Source organism: Octopus bimaculoides, chromosome 7 (assembly GCF_046866305.1).
Source record: "Octopus bimaculoides isolate indiv1 chromosome 7, ASM4686630v1, whole genome shotgun sequence".
Classification (NCBI taxonomy): Eukaryota; Metazoa; Mollusca; class Cephalopoda; order Octopoda; family Octopodidae; genus Octopus; species Octopus bimaculoides.
Genome location: NC_142934.1, coordinates 11635826 through 11658662, shown reverse-complemented (window position 1 = coordinate 11658662; position 22837 = coordinate 11635826). Strand labels below are relative to the sequence as shown.

Here is a 22837-nt window from a genome sequence, read left to right as displayed (position 1 = left end):
CAGCATGTGTCCCTGGCCATTCTCTGCAGCAACAGCCTTGCAGTTATCTTATATATATCCATGAGGCACAGCTGAAAACACCAATTAGACTGTAGTGTACAATCTGTTACTCCCTCTTCCTACATCTTTTGCTGCTTAATCTCCTGCTTTTCTTTCTTCATTCTTATTTCCTTACTCTTTTACTTGTTTCAGTCATTTGACTGCGGCCATGCTGGAGCACCGCCTTTAGTCGAACAAATCGACCCAAGGACTTATTCTTTGGAAGCCTAGTACTTATTCTATCGGTCTCTTTTGCCGAACCGCTAAGTTACAGGGAGGTAAATACACCAGCATCGGTTGTCAAGTGATGTTGGGTGGACAAACACAGACACACACATATATACATATATATATATATATACATATATACGACGGGTTTCTTTGAGTTTCTGTCTACCAAATCCACTCACAAGGCTTTGGTCGGCCCGAGGCTATAGTAAAAGACACTTGCCCAAGGTGCCACGCAGTGGGACTGAACCCAGAACCATGTGGTTGGTAAGCAAGCTACTTACCACACAGCCACTCCCTTGGTGAAGTAATTCCAGGGAGATTTCCCTGGTAATTCAATCTTTTATACTTTTAATTTCTTTCTCTATCTTTTCTCCCTGTAAAAATATATTTTGCTAAATAAAAATTCTTACAATATTCAGTTCCAACAGAACAACACTGGTTATTCTAAATTTTTTATTTTCTTATCGTTTCAGGTGGTATTTGAAAGTATTATCGGTGGATATAGCAGTGATATAGCTTTGGATGATGTCTCTTTCTTACCTGGCTGTGACATCAGTGACAACAATGGTAAGTATTACATGTGTTATATAGATAAAATTATGTAAAGAATAAGAACTGTAAAGTAAATTAGTTTTTAGTGATATTGCAGAAATATTAGGGTGCCACCTGTGCCATCTTAAAGCATGAGCACACTAGGCCCCCGTGGGCCAAAGAGCTCAATTTTGATCTATGTATGCTGTGGATTGTTCATCATCATCATCATCATCATCATCATCATCATTCATCATTCATCATCATCATCATCGTTTTACGTCCGCTTTCCATGCTAGCATGGGTTGGACGATTTGACTGAGGACTGGTGAACCAGATGGCTACACCAGGCTCCAATCTGATCTGGCAGAGTTTCTACAGTTGGATGCCCTTCCTAAGGCCAACCACTCCAAGAGTGTAGTGGGTGCTTTTACGTGCCACCGGCACGAAGGCCAGTCAGGCGGTACTGGCAACGGCCATGCTCAAAATGGTGTATTTTATGTGCCACCCGCACAGGAGCCAGTCCAGCGGCACTGGCAATGATCTTGCTCGAATGACTTTTCATGTGCCACCGGCACAAGTGTCAGGAAGGCGACGCTGGTAACGATCACACTCGAACGGTGCTCTTAACGCTCCACTGGTACAGGTGCTATCACGATTATGTCTGTTTTCCAGGGCATGGGTTGGACGGTTTAACAAGAGCTGTCCAGACTCCGCTTGTCTGTTGTGGCATAGTTTCAACAGCTTGATGCCCTTCCTAATGCCAACCACTTTACAGAGTATGCTGGGTGCTTTTTACATGCCACCAGCACAGGTGGTGCATTTAAGTAACACTGGCATGAGTGCATTTATGTGGCACTGACATCTGTAAAGGACAAGCTTGTATGTATGGATGAGTGCAATTCTACTTAGCTTGATGCATCTTACCAAGTACAGCAAATCACCATAAAACTCCCGATCCCTTGTCATTTCCTCAGTGAGGTCCAGTACTTAAAGATCACATGATATGACCAAGCCAGTGCAGTATTTTCTCTTGCGCACAACATCTGATGCCTCTTATACCCTATGGTCTCATAAAGGCCACTTTTCCTGCTTTCCATGGTGTGTGTGTGTATCACAGGGTAACTAATCTTTGCTAGCTGAGTGGACTTAAGTAACATGAAATGAAGGGTTTTGCTCAAGAGCACAGCATGTCACCCAGTCCAGGAATTGAAACAACAATCTTACGATCATAAGTCCAACACCCTAATCATTCAGTCACACATCTCATCAGATGAACAAGTGATAGATGAATAAGCAAAAACATCAGAAAAATAGGTTTTGCTTCAAAACTCCACCAAATTGCCCTCCTAACTTACCCAAAATAACACCTCCAAACAGTTTTTAACCCTTTAGTTACTGTATTTATATTAAGGTGCTCTGTGTTTCTTTCAATTATTTTAAATATAACAAAGAATTTAGTAAAATAACTTAGTTATCATTCAGCTAGTGTTAGGAACATAAATAGTGACTAAGGTTTGGTGGAATATTTTAATTCAAAGCTTATGAAAACAAGATATTTGTACTACAGTGCCAGAGCCAGTTTTGGCCAAGTTGATAGCGAAAGGGTTAAACAAACATAATGATATTGTTTCGTGTTTGGAATAATATTTAAAACAAAATTTAATGACATATGATCAGAAAATGTTTGGACAAGCAATTGGTTAAATGCTTAAAAATTATATGATTTGAAATCTCTTCATTTTTCAGAAAAGCTTCCCAATGGAACAGAACCAAAGACAACTCCGAGACCTTGTCCCATTGGATTATACTCATGCAGAGATGGGACTGGATGTATTCAATATACCAATGTGTGCGATTTTGAGAAGAATTGCAATGATAAATCTGATGAAGATGTTTGCGGTATGCTTGTTTAAGAAATCTATATTACTTTCATGTGAAGCAGTGGTTTTCAACCAGAGTCCATATAGCCCCTGAAGGTCAATATGACTCCTGAGGATCTATATGACCCCTGAGAATCCATACAAGATTTTTGGAGGTCCACATAACAAAATATTAAATTGGGGATCCACAATACTATTTTGGGGGCTCCTGAAAAAAATTTTCCATCAGTACTCTCTTTTTACTTGTTTCAGCCATTTGACTGTGGCCATGCTGGAGCACCGCCTTTAGTCGAGCAAATCGACCCCAGGACTTATTCTTTGTAAGCCTAGTACTTATTCTATCGATCTCTTTTGCTGAACCGCTAAGTTACAGGGACATAAACACACCACCATCGGTTGTCAAGCGATGTTGGATGTGGGAGGACAAACACAGACACACAAACATACACACACACACACACACACACACATACACACACATATATATATATATATATATATATATGTATATATATATTCATATATACGACGGGCTTCTTCCAGTTTCCATCTACCAAATCCACTCACAAGGCTTTGGTCGGCCCAAGGCTATAGTAGAAGACACTTGCCCAAGGTGCCACGCAGTGGGACTGAACCCGGAACCATGTGGTTGGTAAGCAAGCTACTTACCACACAGCCACTCCTTTACATTTTTTTTATTTCTGTACTTTAAATTAATGTATCTTTGTTAAACCCTTTAGCATTCAGATTATCTTGTCAATGCAATGTTTATTCAGCCACATTATTTGCACTTAATCAAGCATTATCTCAAAGCTTCAAAATTACAATGATGTAATTTTATATTTTTAGAATAACATTGTATGTTAGGTGTGAGAGGCCAGATCTGGTTAGTTTGGACATAAAACAGGTACAATGTTTGAGCCAGGTATGGCTGGTTTAAATGCTGAAGGGTTAATGTTGGTTTCAGATTTTGGCACAAGGCCAGCAATTTGGAGGAGAGGGGTTAAGTTGATCACATCAACTGTAGTGCTCAACTGGTACTTATTTTATTGACTCCAAAAGGGTGAAAGGCAAAGTTGACCTCGGTGGAATTGGGACTCAGAACACAAAATTGAACGAAATGCATGCTGGGAAGGGTTGCATGGCTTGACAGGAGCTGGTCAGCTGAAGAGCTGTCCAGGTTCCATGTCTGTTTTGGCATGGTTTCTATGGCTGGATAACCTTCCTAATGCCAACCACTTTACAGAGTTTACTGGGTGCTTTTAGGTAGCACCAGCAGGGGTACGTTTACGTGACACCAACACCTACAAGCCCACAAGGTCAGGAATGCTCAGCTGGAGAAAGGAATGCAGGGGACAGGCCTGTATGCAAGAACAACCATGTTTTTACTTAACCTGCAGTGTTTTCTCAACCACAACAAACCACCGGGAGTCTCAGTCCCCTATCATCCCATCTGTGTGTCTCAACATCTGTAGATCCTTCCTCACCACTACATCCTATATCTTCCTGGGTCTACCCCTTCCACATGTTCCCTCTACAATTAGAGATCAGCACCTCTTGATGCAACTGCCTTCATTCATACACATCACATGACCATACCAGTGCAGTCTTCTCTCTTGCACACTATATCTGATGCCTTATATACCCAGTTTTTTTCTCTCAAAAGCCTGGTACAAACTCCTAGGTCATACTCATTTGCAAGGGACAGCTAATTTTTTCATCTTTAATTTACAACATTAATCTAAATTTGATAAAATTTACAGAGATGTACTTGCATAGCAAGTGACCCGATCTGAGATCGTGTGCTGGAACGAAAACAATTGCAGCGTGGAAGGTGTTTATAAGCCACGGTTTTTGTGTGTTATTTTAAATGGCTTATAAACACCTTCCATGCTGCAATTGTTAATTAAATTTAGTTAATGAAAATATATCTAGCTTTGTTTTAAAATAAAAAGGCTTCATTTAATTTTACTGTTTCTTTAATTTCCTTTCATGTAGGAGATTGTGATTTTGAATCTGGCCTTTGTGGTTGGACGGATTACAGTATAGGAAAATTTAAATGGGCCTCTCACCAAGGTGATACTATGGGTAAAATTGGGCCTGCAAAAGATCACACCACCAACAGCATTAAAGGTAAGTCTAAAAAGCTTTCTTTGTTGATGTCAGTGTGTATGTGTATGTGTCTATATATATATATATGCATATATATATATATATATGCATAAATGTAAATTTTTATATTTATGTGCTTGTGTGTACATACGTCAGTACATATGTGTGTGCATATATGCGTAAATATATGTCCGTATATGTGTACATATAATATGTTTATATGTATGTAGGTTTATATTTATGTGTATGTCTGTGTGTGTGTCTGTGTGTATGTGTGTGAGAGTATGTGTGTATGTCTGTAAATATATCCATGTGTGCATGTATATGTGCATATATATACATACATACATATATGTATATATATATATATATATATATATATATATATATATATATATATATATACATATATATATATACACACACATATACATATATTGGCTCCTATGCCAGTGGCACGTAAAAGCACCATCCAAATGTGGTCGATGCCAGCCCCATTTGGCCCCTGTGCCGGTGGCATGTAAAAAGCACCCACTACACTCTCAGAGTGGTTGGCATTAAGGAGGGCATCCAGCTGTAGAAACTCTTCCAGATCAGATTGAAGTCTGGTGCAGCCTCCAGGCTTCCCAGAGCCCAGTCAAACCGTCCAACCCATGCCAGCATGGAAAACAGACGTTTTACGATGTCGATGATGATGATGATGATATATATATATATATATATATATATATATATATATATATATATATATAAACATAATTAAGGGATCAGCAAACAGTTGCTTCACCACATACCGAAGTTCAGAAATTATTTCTGAACTTCGGTATGTGGTGAAGCAACTATTTGCTGATCCCTTAATTATGTTTATAAATGTATAAGAACTTTTAAATAAGTTCTCCACCGATAATGGTGTTTACATACCGAAGGGCTTGGCAAAAATTATTAATTGTTAATTTATTAATAAATTAATAAATTGATAAACCTTTACCCTTTTAATTGTAATATATATATATATATATATATATATATATATATATATATATATATATGTAAATATGTATGTGTGGCTTTATATCTATGTGTGTGTGTATATGCACATGCATCAACATAGTGTGCATGATATAATTTGTGTATACTGAAATGAAAAACGGTTTATTCTTAAAAGTCAATTATTTTACTAAATATATGATTCCTGTTTTCTTTTCTTTTTTTGCATCATTTAATCACAGGGAAATATATGAGAGTGTTTATCAACAGTGGTATTTATGGAACTCCAGCTGTAATGAGTACAAGACCATATGGAGAGACTGGAAAGAACTGCGTTATAGAGTTTTACATATTCCTGTCTGGGGATGATATTGGTAATTGCAATTTTTTTTTTTTTTTTTTTGCTATTATATCATATCTAAATGGTGCACCAGCTTGTATTTACTTAGTTAATACAAGTAAATACTTCTGTGGCAAGAAGATTCTGCTGATCATCTTTGAGAAGGGTGAGAATTTTGACAGGAATTTGTGATATTCAGGTTTTGAAAGATGTAAAGACCTAAATTCTTTCTGAATATTCTGAGGCAAGAGACAAAGGAAACCCCCTACAAGATCACTAAGAACTTTAAGCTTACATTCCAGCAAGATAGGGCTCCTTGTCACACAAGTGCAGTGGCTCAAAAAATTCTCAGGGGTGGGTTTGGAAACAGGTTTGGGGTTAAGGCCACTTGGCTTCCTTCATCACCCGATTTGAACCCTTTAGACTTATCATCTGGAATGAACTGGTCAGAATGATGAGGAATTCATTATGAAAGCTTGTGGTGCAGCCAAGAAGCGAGTTGAGAAGTCATTGCCAAAAGAGGAGCAACTCTTGATGCCTAACAGGTAGAATTTAAGCCAGAATTATCTCTGGCACTTTGAAATAAGCTTCCATTTGAACTTTATTCCAATCCTTTATGAATTCTCAATCCTGAGCAATGGTTAATTATTTCCGAAAATGTCATTTTCATCCATAGTCAACTTCATCATGATTCTTCTGGTAAGCTTGGAGAGTTATCAACATTTTTTCTTGCTCAAAGTAGAGTCCAATTGTGTTGAAAAAACCTTTGATAATTCCATTAAGTTACCTTAAAACATTCCTGAGATACAAAAGTTCAAAACTGAATCTAAAATTTGGACAATTTTGCCGATACTACATATGTATATATGTATATATATATATACATATATATATATATATATATATAATGTGTCATATGTAAACAAACAAGCTGGTTTTTGAAGCATAGTCATATATATATATATATATATATATATATATATATATATATATATATATATATATATATATATATATATATATACACATGCATATATATATATACATACATACATATATATATATACATACATATATACATATATATATATATATATATATATATATATATATATATATATATATATATATATATGCGCATACATATATATACATGTTTATGTACATATATATATATATGTATATATGTACATATATATATATATACATATATATATATACATACATATATACATACATATATATATACATATATATATACATATATACATACATATATATACATATATATATACATATACATATATATATATATATATGTATATATATATTTGTGTGTGTGTGTATGGATGTGTGCATGTGTGCCCACACACACACTTACATAATTTATTCTGTATATTAAACTGAATCAGTATTTTCTCCATTTTTTTTTTCTTTTCATCTATAGGAATTTTGAAACTTAACATGATTGACCCTGTAACTGGGAAAATTCTGAAAAATCTGTACAGTCAGAAAAAGGACCTTGGAAACGCTTGGGTTAAGCAATCTGTGAAAATAGGAGCTCATGAACGTGGATTCAGTGTAAGATCATTTTCTTAATTGTTAATACCTTCTTTCTTAACCCTTTTGATACCAACCCACCAGAGGTTACACCTGGTTTATGAAACAAACTTTCTGTTTAAAGTCATCATCATCCTTTAACGTCTGTTTTCCATGCTGGCATGGGTTGGAGAGTCTGACTGAAGCTGGTAAGCTGGAAAGCTTCCATCAAAATTTTGTGATAATTTATGTTCTAAATATTATCATCTTCATCGTTATCATTATCATCATCATTTAACACCTGCTGTCCATGCTGGCATGGGTTGAATGGTTTGACTAGAGCTGGCAAGGGGCTGCACTAGACTCCAGTCAGATTTGGCATGGTTTCTATAGCTGGATGCCCTTCCTAATGCCAACCACTCCGAGAGTGTAATGGGTGCTTTTATGTACCACTGGCATGGGTGCCATTTGCATGACACCAGTATCTGCCATGACTACAATTTCACTTGGCTTGATAGGTCTTTTATTTAAGCACAGCATATTGCTGAAGAGTGTGGTGGGTGCTTTTACGCGCCACCAGCACAAAGCCAGTCAGGCAGTACTAGCAACGGCCAAGCTCAAAATGGTGTATTTTACGTGCCACCTGCACAGGAGCCAGTCAAGCTGCACTGGCAACGATCTCACTCAAATGTTTTTTCATGTGCCACCGGCACAAGTGCCAGTAAGGCGACGCTGGTAACAATCACGCTCAAATGGCGCTATTTACTTGCCACTGGTACGGAAGCCAGATAGCTGATCTGGCAATGATCATGCTTGGACGGTGCTCTTAGCGCTCCACTGGTACAGGTGCCATCACGATTTTGATTTCATGTATGTATGTATATATATATATACACACACATACATATGTGTGTGTGTGTGCATGTGTGTATGTGTGAGTGTATGTGTACATGTGGATTGTTAGCATTTTTTTTTTCCTCTTTCTTCCTTTTCTTTTGGACTTTCTTATGTCTTCTGCTTCCAAAGAAGAGATTTGCTCAAAACGTAAAGCAACCACTCTTTCTTTCTTTCATTCTCTGAACGTCTTATTAATTCTTTGCATGTACTATGTCCTTGCGTTGTTGTTTTTTTCTTGTTGTCTTTTTTCTCCGTTTTTTTTTATTAATTATACATATATATATATATATATATATATATATATATATTATATATATATATATATATATATATATATATATATATATATATATATATATATATATATATATATATATATATATATATATGTATGTATGTATATATACTTGACTGGTTTTTTTTTTGTTTTCTTTTGCTGCAGTTACAATTTCAAGCACTCCCACAGACTCAGTCAGGAACATTAACAATAACCACAGATATAGCTGTTGATGACCTGAAATTAATAAACTGTGACCCTGCACCAATCAGAAGTAAGTAATCACTTTGTCTCAGTATTTAGCTGTTTATTATTTCTTCTCTGTCAAGGCGGCAAACTGGCAGAAACGTTAGCATGCCGGGCGAAACGCTTAGCAGCATTTCATCCCGCTTTACATTCTGAGTTCAAATTCTGCCAAGATTGACTTTGCCTTTCATCCTATTGGGATCGATAAAATAAGCACAAGTTGGACATTAAGATCGATGTAATCGCCTTACTCCCTCCTCCAAGATTACTGGCCTTGTGCCAAAATTTGAAACCAATATTACAACTGATGACGTAAGGTAACAGGCACCTACAATTAGGGCTTCAGTTAACTTATTGCCTAAACCCACATCGCAACTATAATGTTGTTGCTTGATCATTTACAGGGAAATGCATCATCTGCATATCTATACTTGAAACAGCTGTTGAGAAAGTATCTGCACATCTCCTTTCTTCTTTCCTTCTTTCTACATGCTCAGATTTGGATTTTACCTACAATGGTCAGTTTTACTTAATACTAATGATCCAGACTTATGTGTATCTATTCTGGAAGAATACTAGCATATACCATTATCTAGTATTGAACTTGCCTCAATTGGTTCAATGTTTAAATATATAGGGATCATAATATGACCTTGATTCCAGTTGTTTCGCAGTTGTTTATACTTTTAGTATATTAAACAAATGTTTATATGTTCACCTTTTTTTTTCTGTCATCTAGTTCATACTACACCAACGACAACACCAGGAAAACATTCAAAAACAACACCAGGAAAACATTCAAAAACAACACCAGGAAAACATATAACAACAAAACCAGGGAAAACTCCTACAGGCAGCTCTTCAGGTATGTAATTTAGTGGAATATTTTTAATCCATTTATTCTGTTGCAACAACAAATGCGAGGACAACCTAAATATATAATGAAGGTTAGACCACATCACTCCATAAGGAGCAATGGGTTAGTCTCCTGGTTTCTCTGGTGAATATATTCCTCCCTGGATGAGACACCAGTCCATCACAGGCTTACTCATTTTTACCAGCTGAGTGGACTGGAGCAACATAAAATGGAGTGTTTTGCTCAAGAACGCAACACATCATATATATATATATATATATATATATATATATAGATACACACACATATATATGTATATAATATGTATATGCATATATCATATATATATGTGTGTGTGTGTGTGTATGCATATATGTATATATGTGCATATATACATGTATGTATATGTATATACATGTATATAGAGAGATAGATAGATAGATAGATAGATAGAGAGATAGATAACACACATACCTTTAATTATAAATACATATCCCCTTCTTCCTAGCTCTTCTGTGTGACCCTTCTGTCCAGCATTAAGCAAAAAATTTTCACATGACTTAATTTATTGTTTACATTTGTACATTATATTCTAATTATTTTACAGTTAATGAATTTATCAATTATTCAATAACTACTTTAATGATTTAATTATTAACTAATTAGGTTTTCTTTACTAATGTTACTTTTTTAATTATTTAATTAATACTTATTTTGATAAGTTGAATTTTAAAATATTTGACTTTAAAATATTTCGAAATTTTCATACATCTAACTCTACAAAATTTATATTTATAAATTTTCCTCAAATATTTTGATGAAATAACATTAACCCTTTTGTTATTATATTTCTACTGAAATACACTTCCAATGTTTCAATTAATTTCAAAACTCTCCAAAACATAAGTAAAATAACTTTGTCATTATTAAGCTGGTGTTTGAAACAAATTTAAATAATATTTCAATGGATTTTGATCATTTTGATTTAAATCACATTAAAACAAGAAATTTTTTATTGTAATTCAAGAACAGTATCTAAAGAGTTGGTATCATAAGGCTTAAGCAATGAGATGTGATGTGACTTGAGTCCTTACTTTGTAAAGTTAATTTTTAGTTAATAATACTTAAAATACACATTCATAGTTTTATTAAATACACAAGCACATATTTATATGGTCCCCTTTTTTTGGTCAACTAGTTTCTACAACACATAAATCAATACCAGGAAAGCATACAACTCATAAAACAGGCAGCTCTTCAGGTACGTAATTTAGTGAAATATTTTAAACCCAAATTGGTTTGTTGTGTAAATAAATGTAAGGACAACTCAAATTTACAAAGGAAAGTTTAATTGTAGACGACCTCTGTTATTGTTATGTATTGACAGAACCAGTTCATGGTACAAGCATCCCAGGCAGGTCTCACATGCTTGTGGGTGCCTGACTTTAGATATAAAAAAATATTGGAGGAACAGTTAATTATGATTTTAGTTGCACATCATTTGCAAGGAGCAGGAGGGTCCTTGGAATTGGTTGAAATGATATAGCACAGTACCAACTACTTTAGCATTCTTAGAATTATATATAATCCAAGTGGAACCTAAGAAAAATTATCTCTTATTTTTCATATTTAATTCTTTCCCTGTTTAATTAAATCTCAATACCGTTCTGATAAGATGTTAATTAGCCACCAGAAAATAAAATTGATATTTTCGGCTTCTACAATACATTTTCAGTACTTTCTGTAAATATGGTTTTCATATCCATCATTGCAAGGGCTTGATTCTTGTTCTGTAAAGAAATATGTGCCAAAAGATTTCTTTTCTCTTTTACCTTCTGTCTTGTTTCAGTGAGTAAACTGCGACCATGCTGGGGCATTGCCTTGAGTAATTTTAATCAAACTAACCAACTCTAAGGAGTCATTTTTTTTTTTTTTTTTTTTTTTTTAAGCTTGGTACTTACTCTATCAGGTTCTTTTGATGAACCACTAAGTTACAAAGATGCAAACACACTAGTTACCAGTTGTCACATGGTGGTGGAGGACAAACACAGACACAAACACACACACACACACACACACACACACACATACACACTTTCTGTTTCCATCTACCAAATCCACTCACAAGACTTTAGTTGGCCTGAGGTTATAGTAAAAGATACTTGTCCAAGGAGCCATGCATTGGAAGTGAACCCAGAACCATGTGGTTGGGAAGCAAACTTCTTACCTCACAGCCACTCCTGTACCTATATGAAATCTGTGAAAAAATTTTCAAAAGCTGAAGAATTGTCTTTTGCAAAAAGTTCATTGAGGGTGTCTCCACTTCATGCTGCATAAGATGTTTTTGGCTCTTTCAGAGCCGTAAGGGTAAAACTGCTTTTCACAGTTAACAGTAATACAATTTTTGCAGCCATCAAGCCAAGTAAAGTCACAGTTGTGGCAGATACTGGCGTCACGCAAATGGCACCTATGCCAGTGGCACATAAAAGCACCCATTACACTCTTGGAGTGGTTGGCATTAGGAAGGGCATCCAGCTGTAGAAACCATACTAAATCTAACTGGAGTTTGGTACAGCCTTCCAGCTCGCCAGCCCTGGTCAAACTGTCCAACCCAGGCCAGCATGGACAATGGACGTTAAATGATGATGATGATGATGATGATGATGATGATGATGATATCTGCTTTCTATGTTCAAAGGATTAATTTGTTTATGCTTATTCAATTTTTCAGGCCACATTTCTACAACTTCTGCTAGTACAATGACCCCCATCAAATGTAATCCTGATGAATTCAGCTGTCGAACCAAAAGCGGTTTGGAATGCTTCCCTACAGCATACCATTGTGACGGAAGGAAGGATTGTCTGAATGGAGAAGATGAAAAGTCTTGCAGTAAGTAGCATTTATTTCATCGTGTATTTTCATTTTTTTTTTTTTTTTTGTAATATAATTTGAGGAATGATTAACAAGAAACTGTTGATAACTTGATTAAATAAAAGTAATAATAATAATAATAGTAATAGTAATGATGATGATAATGATGATGACGATGACGACAATGACAACAATGACAACAATGATGACGATGACAAGGATGATGATGATGGACCAGTGCCACACACTCCAGGAGTTGAAAAGAACATTAATAATAATAATAATAATAACAATAATAATAATAATAATAATAATAATAATAATAATAATAATAATGATAATAATAATAATAATAATAATTATAATTATAAAGCAATAATAATAATAACCCTTTCTACTATAGGCACAAGGCCTGAAATTTTGAGGTAGGGAATAAGTTGATTACATCGACCCCAGTGCATGACTGGTACTTATTTCATCGGCCTCGAAAGAATGAAAGACAAAGTTAACCTCGGCGGAATTTGAACTCAGAACATAAGGACGGACGAAATGCCACTAAGTATTTTGCCCAGTATGTTAACAATTCTGCCAGCTTACTACAATGATGATGATGATGATGATGATGATGATGATGATGATGATAATAATAATAATAATAATAATAATGATAATAATAATAATAACAACAACAACAACAACATGAACTTCTAACTTGTTGTCTCTTGAGGTCTCTGGGTGAGACCTGGATCCAACTTGTACAAATGCAAAACAAAAGTCAAACATAAAATAATAATAATAATAATAATAATAACAACAACAACAACAACAGCAACAATAACAATAATAATGATGATCATAATAATATTTGTCTTCAGCCAGTTATAGACAAATGGCTGAAGTAGATGACTGATGGCTGAAACAGAAATCCTGCAGAAAGTTTGTCTCTTAGGGACAGCAAGGATTATTAGGAAAGTTCTAAGCACTTGAAAGGCTGCTGAAAATTTATGGATACCTAAGGTTATAGGTAGTAACCCATTATCTACATAATTCCTACCAGGAATAAGACCAAACCTGAGCCAAACCAAAATAATAACAATAATAATATGTGACTTGAAAGTTGAAACTGAAGCTATCTTCACAGCCCAAGAACAGGCAAAGTGGGTTGATCCACTACTCAGGAAGAAACTATTCTAAGAGTGCATCCTGCCTTATCTTCAAAATGCCTAGTTTTAGAATAGAGGCAGCTGATGAAGGAATAATTCCAAGTGATTTGTTTGTTTTCCTATGTGTTCGTTCTGTTGTCTGTAAACAAAGTCCGTTTTGTTTTTATGCTCCCGTTCATTTTTCTAATGTCCTGTACCCGAATATACATCTATATATACATGTAGATGTAGGTATACATGCATATAATTATATATCATTTGTTTTATTATATCAAGTTCAATCTTGACAGGTTGATGACTTCCCCATTTTGTAGGCTGTGTGATGTGAAAGGTGAAACAATAGACTACATTATTAATGAATGGAAAATACTTGCACAAAAAGAGTACAAGAAAAGGTACAATAACATTGCCAGATTGGTTCACTGGAAGTTCTGTCATGAGTATAACATGAACAGAAGTTAGAAATGGTATGAGCACCAACCAGAAAAGGCTGCTGAAACTGCACAATATAAGATATTGTGGAACATGACCATCCAGTGTGATCGTTTTATTGTGGCTAGGAAACCTGACATTGTTGTCGTAGAAAAAAAGAGCAAAGCAATTATTATTGTGGATATTCCTTTACAGTGGGACCACGGGGTAAATGAGAAAGTGGAGAAATATCTGGAGATGAAGTGGGAAATCAGGAAACTATGGAGAATCAAACACTTAGAAGTTGGCACCAGTTGTGGCTGGCACCAGTTGTGGCTGGCACACTGGGAGCAGTTAGTAAAAGGTTGGCTGCATCAAAATGGGGCTGTTGCTGAAAACAGCCTTGTTAGGAACAGCAAGGATTCTAAGGTAGAGTGTTAGAGAGTTGAAGGAGAAAGGAATGACCCTAAGGATTTTTGGCCATTGAAAACAATAATAATAATAATAATAATAATAATAATAATCAGTCACATATCATTGGATGTGACATGCAGTCAGCACATAGCCACACATACACACATTTATATTTAGCATTGAAAAAACTAATTAATATGCTTTATGCCATTGCATTACAGAGGTATGCCCGAAAGATTACACATATTGTAAACCTCAGCACAAATGTATCAACATGACTCGTTGCAACGGAATCAGTGAGTGTGAGGATAACTCAGACGAGTCTCTCTGTCAGAGTAAGTATATGTAGTGGATTACACTCATCCTTTTGTTTGTTTTTTTTTGTTATAGTTTCTGTTTGTGTTTTCCTTATTCTCTACTTTATCTTGTATAATAGATTTTTTTTTATTTTCCATATTCAAAAATAAAGTGTGTCTTAATATATAAATTTCTATTTCAAAAATCAAGTGCTTTTCTATGGAAGCTTTCTTCGCTTTATAGGGATGTACTTGCGTAACAAATGTTTTGATCTGAAGTAACTGTGTGCTGAAATTAAAACAATTGCAGCATGGAAGACATATGTTAGCCATTCAGAAACATGCAATAATAATAATAATAATAATAATAATAATAATAATAATAATAACAATAACAATAACAATAATAATAATAATAATGATGATGATGATGATGATAAGAATAAGCCCTCTATGCATGCAAGACTCCAGGAGCTCCAACAAAGCCTGTGGAAAGAGAAAATAAAGATAAGAATTTTTACTACATTGGAGATAAAAATCATTATTGTTCTATGGCTTCCAACTTTATGTCATTGCTATAGCCAAAGCACCATAATAAGCATAGGATGAAGCAAATTTATCATAATCATCTCTCAATTGAACATGACTCTGTGACAAGGTGTCCTAGGGCAGCACTAGGCATTCAGTATGTCAGTATCTACTAAATCTGGAATAGAAGAATTACAAGTGTTTTTGGACAAATGTCTTGTAGTATTTAGTTATAACTATATATGTCCTAAGTTTAAACCTGTGTCAGGTTATCTTGATATTATCTTTTTCCAGCTTGCCGACCTGACATGTGTCAAAAAGGAGGGACATGCCAGTTGAGAAATGGTATACCAGAGTGCAGGTGAGACTTGTACAGAAATAATCCGGTCCTATATATTGCCACTTCTTTAAGGATTTTTATATGTTTGCATGACCATGGAAAAATTTATTGTCTATTTCTATGAACTTGCAGGAGTTAATTTATCTTCTTCTTCTGCAAGTTTTACTCTTTTACTTGTTTCAGTCTTTTTGACTGTGGCCATGCTGGAGCACTGCCTTTAGTCGAGCAAATCGACCCCAGGACTTATTCTTTGTAAGCCTAGTACTTATTCTATCGGTCTCTTTTGCCAAACTGCTAAGTTACGGGGACATAAACACACCAGCATCAGTTGTCAAGCGATGTTGGGGGGACAAACACAGACACAAACAAACATACATACATACATATATACATATATACGACGGGCTTCTTTCAGTTTCCATCTACCAAATCCACTCACAAGGCTTTGGTCGGCCCGAGGCCTAGAGTAGAAGACACTTGCCCAAGGTGCCATGCAGTGGGACTGAACCCGGAACCATGTGGTTGGTAAGCAAACTACTTACCACACAGCCACTCCTGTTCATCATTTTTTAAATTTGAATGAATTTTACCTCTGTTCAGACATATGATGGTGGAGTGTCAAGTAGAAAAACCAAGCAAATTCATCTCTTTATTTAATAGATAAATAAGTTAATTGCTATTGTTTATTTTAGATGAAGCAGACTTTATTTGGCATTGAGTTATGCTTTATGTATTTCAGTTGTGGAAACTTCACTGTGCAGACCAACTTTAGATGTCTCATACCGAAATTTGAAAAATTTACATCACATCCTTCACACAAGAGTAAGCAAATTCTTTCTAGATTATTTGTATACATCTTTCTTTTTCTTATTCCTTTAGATATCATGTGTAATGGCTTGCTATAAGCTTTCATTTTATGTATAGTGCATCTGTTGTAACTAACCTCTGGACTGACTTTCTAGGAAGCAAGGAAGGTAATGTTGTATATTTTATTAGATCCAAATTAAATAGGGATGTAACTGTTTGCATTTTTAATTATTCAAAAATCTAAAGGAGAATATATCTTATAAATATTAGACAACGAATTAGATTTGCCCTTAACAGAAGTTTATTTGTTGTTTGGCTAGTTTGATCAGTTAGCAAAGTGCTCTCAACCAGGGTCCACATTGGCCCCTGGGGGTCCATATAAGATTTCTGGGGATCCACATAACAAAATAGTAAATTGGGGATCCACAATAGGGACCTCTGAAAAAATTTTGCTTTAGATGTAAAAAAAGGTAGATGACAGTTTGACATTGAATACACATCTTACTCTTGCCTTGTGGATGTTCTTAGTTTTAGTTCCTCCTATACAATTGGCCTGGAAGTCTTGGTTCTTCCCACACAGATGGCCTGTACATTGGGCAGCAAGACATCTCCATTAATGAAAGCTTTGTGGCATAGTTGCCCACATCTTCCCATATGATACTAAAATGCTTCAGATTTTCTTTGAAGGTGCCATGCCATACCTTCTTGGGCCTCCGTCACTTCCTTCATCCCTCTAGTGGTTCCCATTGTCTTGAGTATTTGTTCTTCTGACAGTTGGAAAACATGACTTGCAAGAAACAGCTAAGATTCTTTCCCTAACATATTACAAAGTTAAACCTATACAAGTTAATGTGTGAAAAGCAAAATAGGACTTTTGAAAGTTTTTTTTTAAATAGAATTTTTATAGGGGTCCACCAGAATAAAATAGTAATCAAAGGGGTCCATAGATAAAAAAAAATGATTGAAAATCCCTGAGTTAGCACAAAAAATGGGCAACATTATGTTTAAAAGAATTAAATATGGATATATTTGATATAAACACCAAATAATAATGCATAACATTCTCTTGAATTAATTAACTTATCTATCTATTTATTTTTTGCTTCTCATTTTTAGAAACCTGGGCAATCCCTGTGGGTATCATCTTAGCATTGATCATAGTTGGGGCATTAGTTTTTGGAATATACTTTTTCTGGAAGAGAAGAACACAAAGGCAAGTGGAACTGTTTATGATTTTACATATTTCCAGGCAGTGAGCTGCCAGACTCTTTGGCTCACTGGGCAAAATGTTTAGTGATATTTTATCCATCCTTATATTCTGAGTTTAAATTCCGCTGAGGTTGACTTTGCCTTTCATCTTTCCAGAGTCAATAAAATAAGTACCAGTTGAGTGACAGGGTTCATCATCATCATCATCATCATCACCGTCATCGTTTAACATCCGCTTTCCATGCTGGCAAGGGTTAAATGGTTTGACTGGGGACTGGTAAGCCAGAAGGCTACACCAGGCTCCAATCTGATCAGGCAAGGTTTCTACAGCTGGATACCCTTCCTAATGCCAACCACTCCAAGAGTGTAGTGGGTGCTTTTTATGTGCCACCAGCATGGGAGCCAGTCAGGTGGCACTGGCATCAACTACGCTCGAATGGTGCTTTTTGTGTGCAGATATCAACTTATCCTCTCCCCCAAAATTGCCGGACTTCAGCCAAAATTTGAAATCAATTTTACATATTTTACAATTTATCCATCTTTCTTCCATATCTCCAAATAAATATTTTTCTATGTGCAATTCTTTACTTGATCATATAAAAATATGATCAAGTAAATTTATTACAAATTTTCAGAGATGAGATAAGGAATCTGCATCAAATTTTGTCAAAAGCTTGGCAATACTTGCTCAGAGGCCTAAACAAAGTTTTCATCATTCTCAACACAATCAAGGAGATCTTGTGCAACTGAAACCCGAGTGTCTTTTTGGTCAGCTGAAAGCAGTTTTGGCACAAACTTGGCAGACACGAGTCTCATACCCAAATCTGCACTGATAATGGACTGAACTGAACTGAACCATAACTAATTGCACATCTGATGGTAATTCCATGATTTCCCCTCACAGTTGCACGCACATCTGCGATGTTTTTCTCAGTTCTTCTGGCTGTGGGTCTACCAGAACGTTTGTTGATATTGACATTTTTGGGACCATCTTGGAAACGTCTGAACCACTTGAGCATTTGTGTGTGGCTCATACACTTTCTTCAACTTTTAAGTAGGCCTCTAAGCAGGTATCGCCATGATAACTTTCTCTGTCATGGCCAATGCAACAATCATATGCTACACACCTTCCTTCCGAGCACTGCTGTAAACAGCAGAAGTGAGCTAGAACATTAAAACTTGGTGCACACACACAGCAGAGTTCAAGATCAATCTGCATGCTTTAGCTTCATTACTATGACAACAGTCAGGATACTTATTCATCAGACCTCATATAAAACAGGATGCTATCTGTTGTATTTCCCTCGGAAGACTCGTAAAGATAACACAACGAGTTGTACAATTTAATTATTACATTTATTATTCAATTACATACAAAGAACGAACTCACCCAATGTTCGTTATGAATAAACAAAAGTCATGTCCGCCATATATATATCAATGACCTTTTACTACGACAGTCACACAAGACAACAACAATGAAACAATGAACTCAGACAAACCACATTGACACACGGAACGTCAGACGAATTACATATCTAACAGTCCATATAACACTATCATTTCTAAAGATGCAGTTAATTGAAAAAAGGCATATTTTTAGTGTTTGTTTTCTGTATGTTTTATACTTTAAAGCATATGAATATGAATCACTGCAAAGATATTTAAATATTTCTAATAAATAAACAAAACATTACTTATTTATCAGGAATATTTTTATAAATGCATAAAGTGAAAAACAATTTGTGTTACTTCACAAAATATCATTGTGTTGTTTGGGAGGAACAACTGGTCTAATGCACAAAATATTCTGCAGTTGTTAATTTGGATTCTGAATGGAATTGGTAAATATCTTATTATAAGATTTTTTTAATTTTTAATTACAGAAATTATTCACCAAGTGTATCAGCTGGTGTTGACAACCCAGTATATAATTATGATGTAAGTAATAATTTGGAATATTCTGCAAAACTATTGAAATGTATTCATTTTGCTGGAAACAAACCGCTGTGGTTAGAAATTAAAAAAATGGTCAGGAATAATTTATCACTGCAAATATGGTTACAAACCAAGTTGTGCATTTGTAGTTTTTACTTAACCCTATCTCAATAATTCATTTGGCATCACATGATGTGGTCTCTTCCAGTATGGAATTAAATATGTATCAAGATCAACAGAATGAGTAATTAATAGAGGGAAAAATATGGCAATAATAAAATGTTGATTCCATATTGAAAATTGATAAGCAGAGCTGTGTAGTTAAAAGGTTCACGAATATATTTTTTATTTGTTTCAGTCATTTGACTATGGCAATTCAGGGACACTACCTTGAAGGGTTTTAGTTGGACAAATCAACCCTAAGACATCAATTTTTGAAGCCTAGTACTTAGTTTATTGGTCTCATTTGCCAAACTGTCAAGTTACAGGAATGTAAATATATTCCCGCCATGTATCAATTGGTGGTGGAGGACAAACACAGACACACACATAGATATATATATATACATATATACAACAGGCTTCTTTCAGTTTCCATTTACCACATCCATTCACAAGGCTTTGGTCAGCCTAAGGCTATTGTAGAAGACACTTACCCAAGGTGCCACATGGTAGGACTGAGCTCGAACCCTGCTCTACTCTTTCACCACAACTTCCTCTCACTCTTACTTCCTGTTTCTGTTGTGCCTGTAATTCAAAGGGTCAGCCTTGTTACACTGTGTCACGCTGAATATCCCTGAGAACACGTGTCTGTGGAGTGCTCAGTCACTTGCACGTTAATTTCACGAGCAGGCTGTTCCGTTGATCGGATCTACTGGAACCCTCGACGTCGTAAGCGACGGAGTGCCAACAACAACAACCATGTCTTTTTATATATGTTGAAACACCAATTCACATGATACACACATCATACATTCAAACCTCTAGCACAGAAGTCTCTCTCTCCCTCATACACACACATTCATTACCCAGAAGTAATTTTAACATATTAACTATCTTGTAATTTGTAAGCAATTATCCAAGTGCTGTGATGTATGCTGTAAAGGTTTTAATCTCATTCAAAGTCACCCTTCTGATACTTCACATACTTTAAACCAATTTGTGAAAAAAAAAAATCATCTCTTTGTTGCCAAAATAATTTTTCTAAACAGTTTCTTAATCTTGCAATTTTGATTAATAAAATTCTTGATTTTTTTTCTTTTGTTCAGTTCAAAATGACGGAACTTGAAGCACCATCATTCTCAAATACCGCAGAAGTAAGTTAACTGCAAATTTATTCATCATCATCATCATTATCATCGTTTAAAGTCCGTTTTCTATGCTGGCATGGGTTGGACGGTTTGACTGAGGACTGGTGAGCCAGAGTCTGCACCAGGCTCCAATCTGATCTGGCAGAGTTTCTACTTATTGTACTGAATGCATAATAGGTGAACTGTGATATGGTGAAGGATTACTGTATTCCTTCACAACCATCAAGCTCTAGGATCAATCTCACAGTACAGCATCTTGAGTAAGTGTCTTCTACCAATGTCTTAAGAGACAGAAACTATATGTAAGCCCATTTTGTATATGTATGTATGTGTGTGTCTGTTTATACATACATCCGACGTTCTGCTAGCTAGCTATGAAACATATGTAGCCTGGGTTTTTATTTGCATACAGAGCAACCCCAGCTGCTAATTGTGAACTATAAAATAACATTTTTCCAGGTCATCAAACTTTGATACGGGAAAAATTTACAACCTTCTATGTCAATAAACTACTATTGTTCCTGAAAGTCGTTTTTTCATACTTTCTACAGACTACTTGAAACTTACTAACTTCCTACACCTTGATCCTTGGATCTTACTTCTACATATTACTATACAGACATACATGCATAATGTACACAAACATATATGTATAAATTACAAACTACAAATATATATCTGAAGCTTATGAAATATTTCAAATTGTAAAGGTAATTTATGGACCCCCTGTATAACTGTAAACCTTTGAATCTATAAATATACTATCAAACAATGATTTTATTGGATTATATTCCTGAAAAATGCAAACATGCACAGCCGCATGGCTTATTGTAAACAGGTGAAAATATTGATGTTTCATCCAATTGCATCTTCTAGGGTGTATAGCCAAACGAAATCCTTCCCTCTGGAGCATATTTGTAGGTTTGAAAGGTTGATAAACATTAATTTGCAATTAACTAAATCATGGAACTTTTTTTCATTTTGTAGCATGGAGATTCTACAGCCATTGAGAACCCATTATACTCAGATTTGAAGTAGAACAGAGGATCAGCATTTGTTGAAACACAGTACTATCAATCAAAAACATTGTGATCATTAATGAGAAACAGAAACCATTATTTTATATATATATATATGTATGTATATTTCTAAAAGCATTGTATAAAATTACGTAAAAATAAAGATACATTTTAAGAAAACTAATTGTGTTAAAATAGTTTTTTTTTTTTTTGCATTGAAATGAATAAAATTCTAGAATGACTTTTCCACAAGGGGCCTTAATTAATTGAATCAACAGAATGACATAAAATAGCCCATGGTTCACATCTTGTGCTGAGAATGCAAGTAAGACAATTACTGCATTTGTTGGCATAAAAGTATGCTTTTGTTATTTTGCAAAGTATCAGAAACTTTTAGAAATAATACATTTCTAAATCTCTCTGAGAGATTTATGCAGTAGTGATATGATGAAGTAGTTGTATGCTGTCAACTTAATGCGAGTCCCCTGAAGGGAATAATACTACTGTTGGTTAGACCTAGGAAGCTGCACCGCTTCCTGTCAGCCTTGATATGTGTCAAGGCCTGTTACATTAAATTGACAGCATACAACTA

General features: G+C 35.2%; 1 protein-coding gene across 2 annotated transcripts in view; it reads left to right on the top strand.

The window, feature by feature from the left end:
- LOC106882389 (MAM and LDL-receptor class A domain-containing protein 1) overlaps positions 1 to 22425 on the top strand; it is a 234860-nt gene extending 212435 nt beyond the window's left edge. Inside the window, exons 131-146 of one of the 2 annotated variants that reach the window (XM_089354750.1) lie at positions 744 to 837; positions 2551 to 2703; positions 4683 to 4817; positions 6026 to 6157; positions 7571 to 7704; positions 9002 to 9110; positions 9822 to 9947; positions 11137 to 11199; positions 12670 to 12828; positions 15020 to 15133; positions 15917 to 15983; positions 16702 to 16784; positions 17886 to 17982; positions 19865 to 19919; positions 21185 to 21232; positions 22214 to 22425. In XM_089354750.1, the coding sequence (XP_089210876.1) occupies positions 744 to 837; positions 2551 to 2703; positions 4683 to 4817; positions 6026 to 6157; positions 7571 to 7704; positions 9002 to 9110; positions 9822 to 9947; positions 11137 to 11199; positions 12670 to 12828; positions 15020 to 15133; positions 15917 to 15983; positions 16702 to 16784; positions 17886 to 17982; positions 19865 to 19919; positions 21185 to 21232; positions 22214 to 22264 (1620 nt within the window). In that variant the 3' untranslated portion in view covers positions 22265 to 22425. The remainder of the gene's footprint in view (positions 1 to 743; positions 838 to 2550; positions 2704 to 4682; positions 4818 to 6025; positions 6158 to 7570; positions 7705 to 9001; positions 9111 to 9821; positions 9948 to 11136; positions 11200 to 12669; positions 12829 to 15019; positions 15134 to 15916; positions 15984 to 16701; positions 16785 to 17885; positions 17983 to 19864; positions 19920 to 21184; positions 21233 to 22213) is intronic. The other variant, XM_089354751.1, reaches the window with a different exon arrangement.
- Positions 22426 to 22837: the final 412 nt, after the last annotated feature.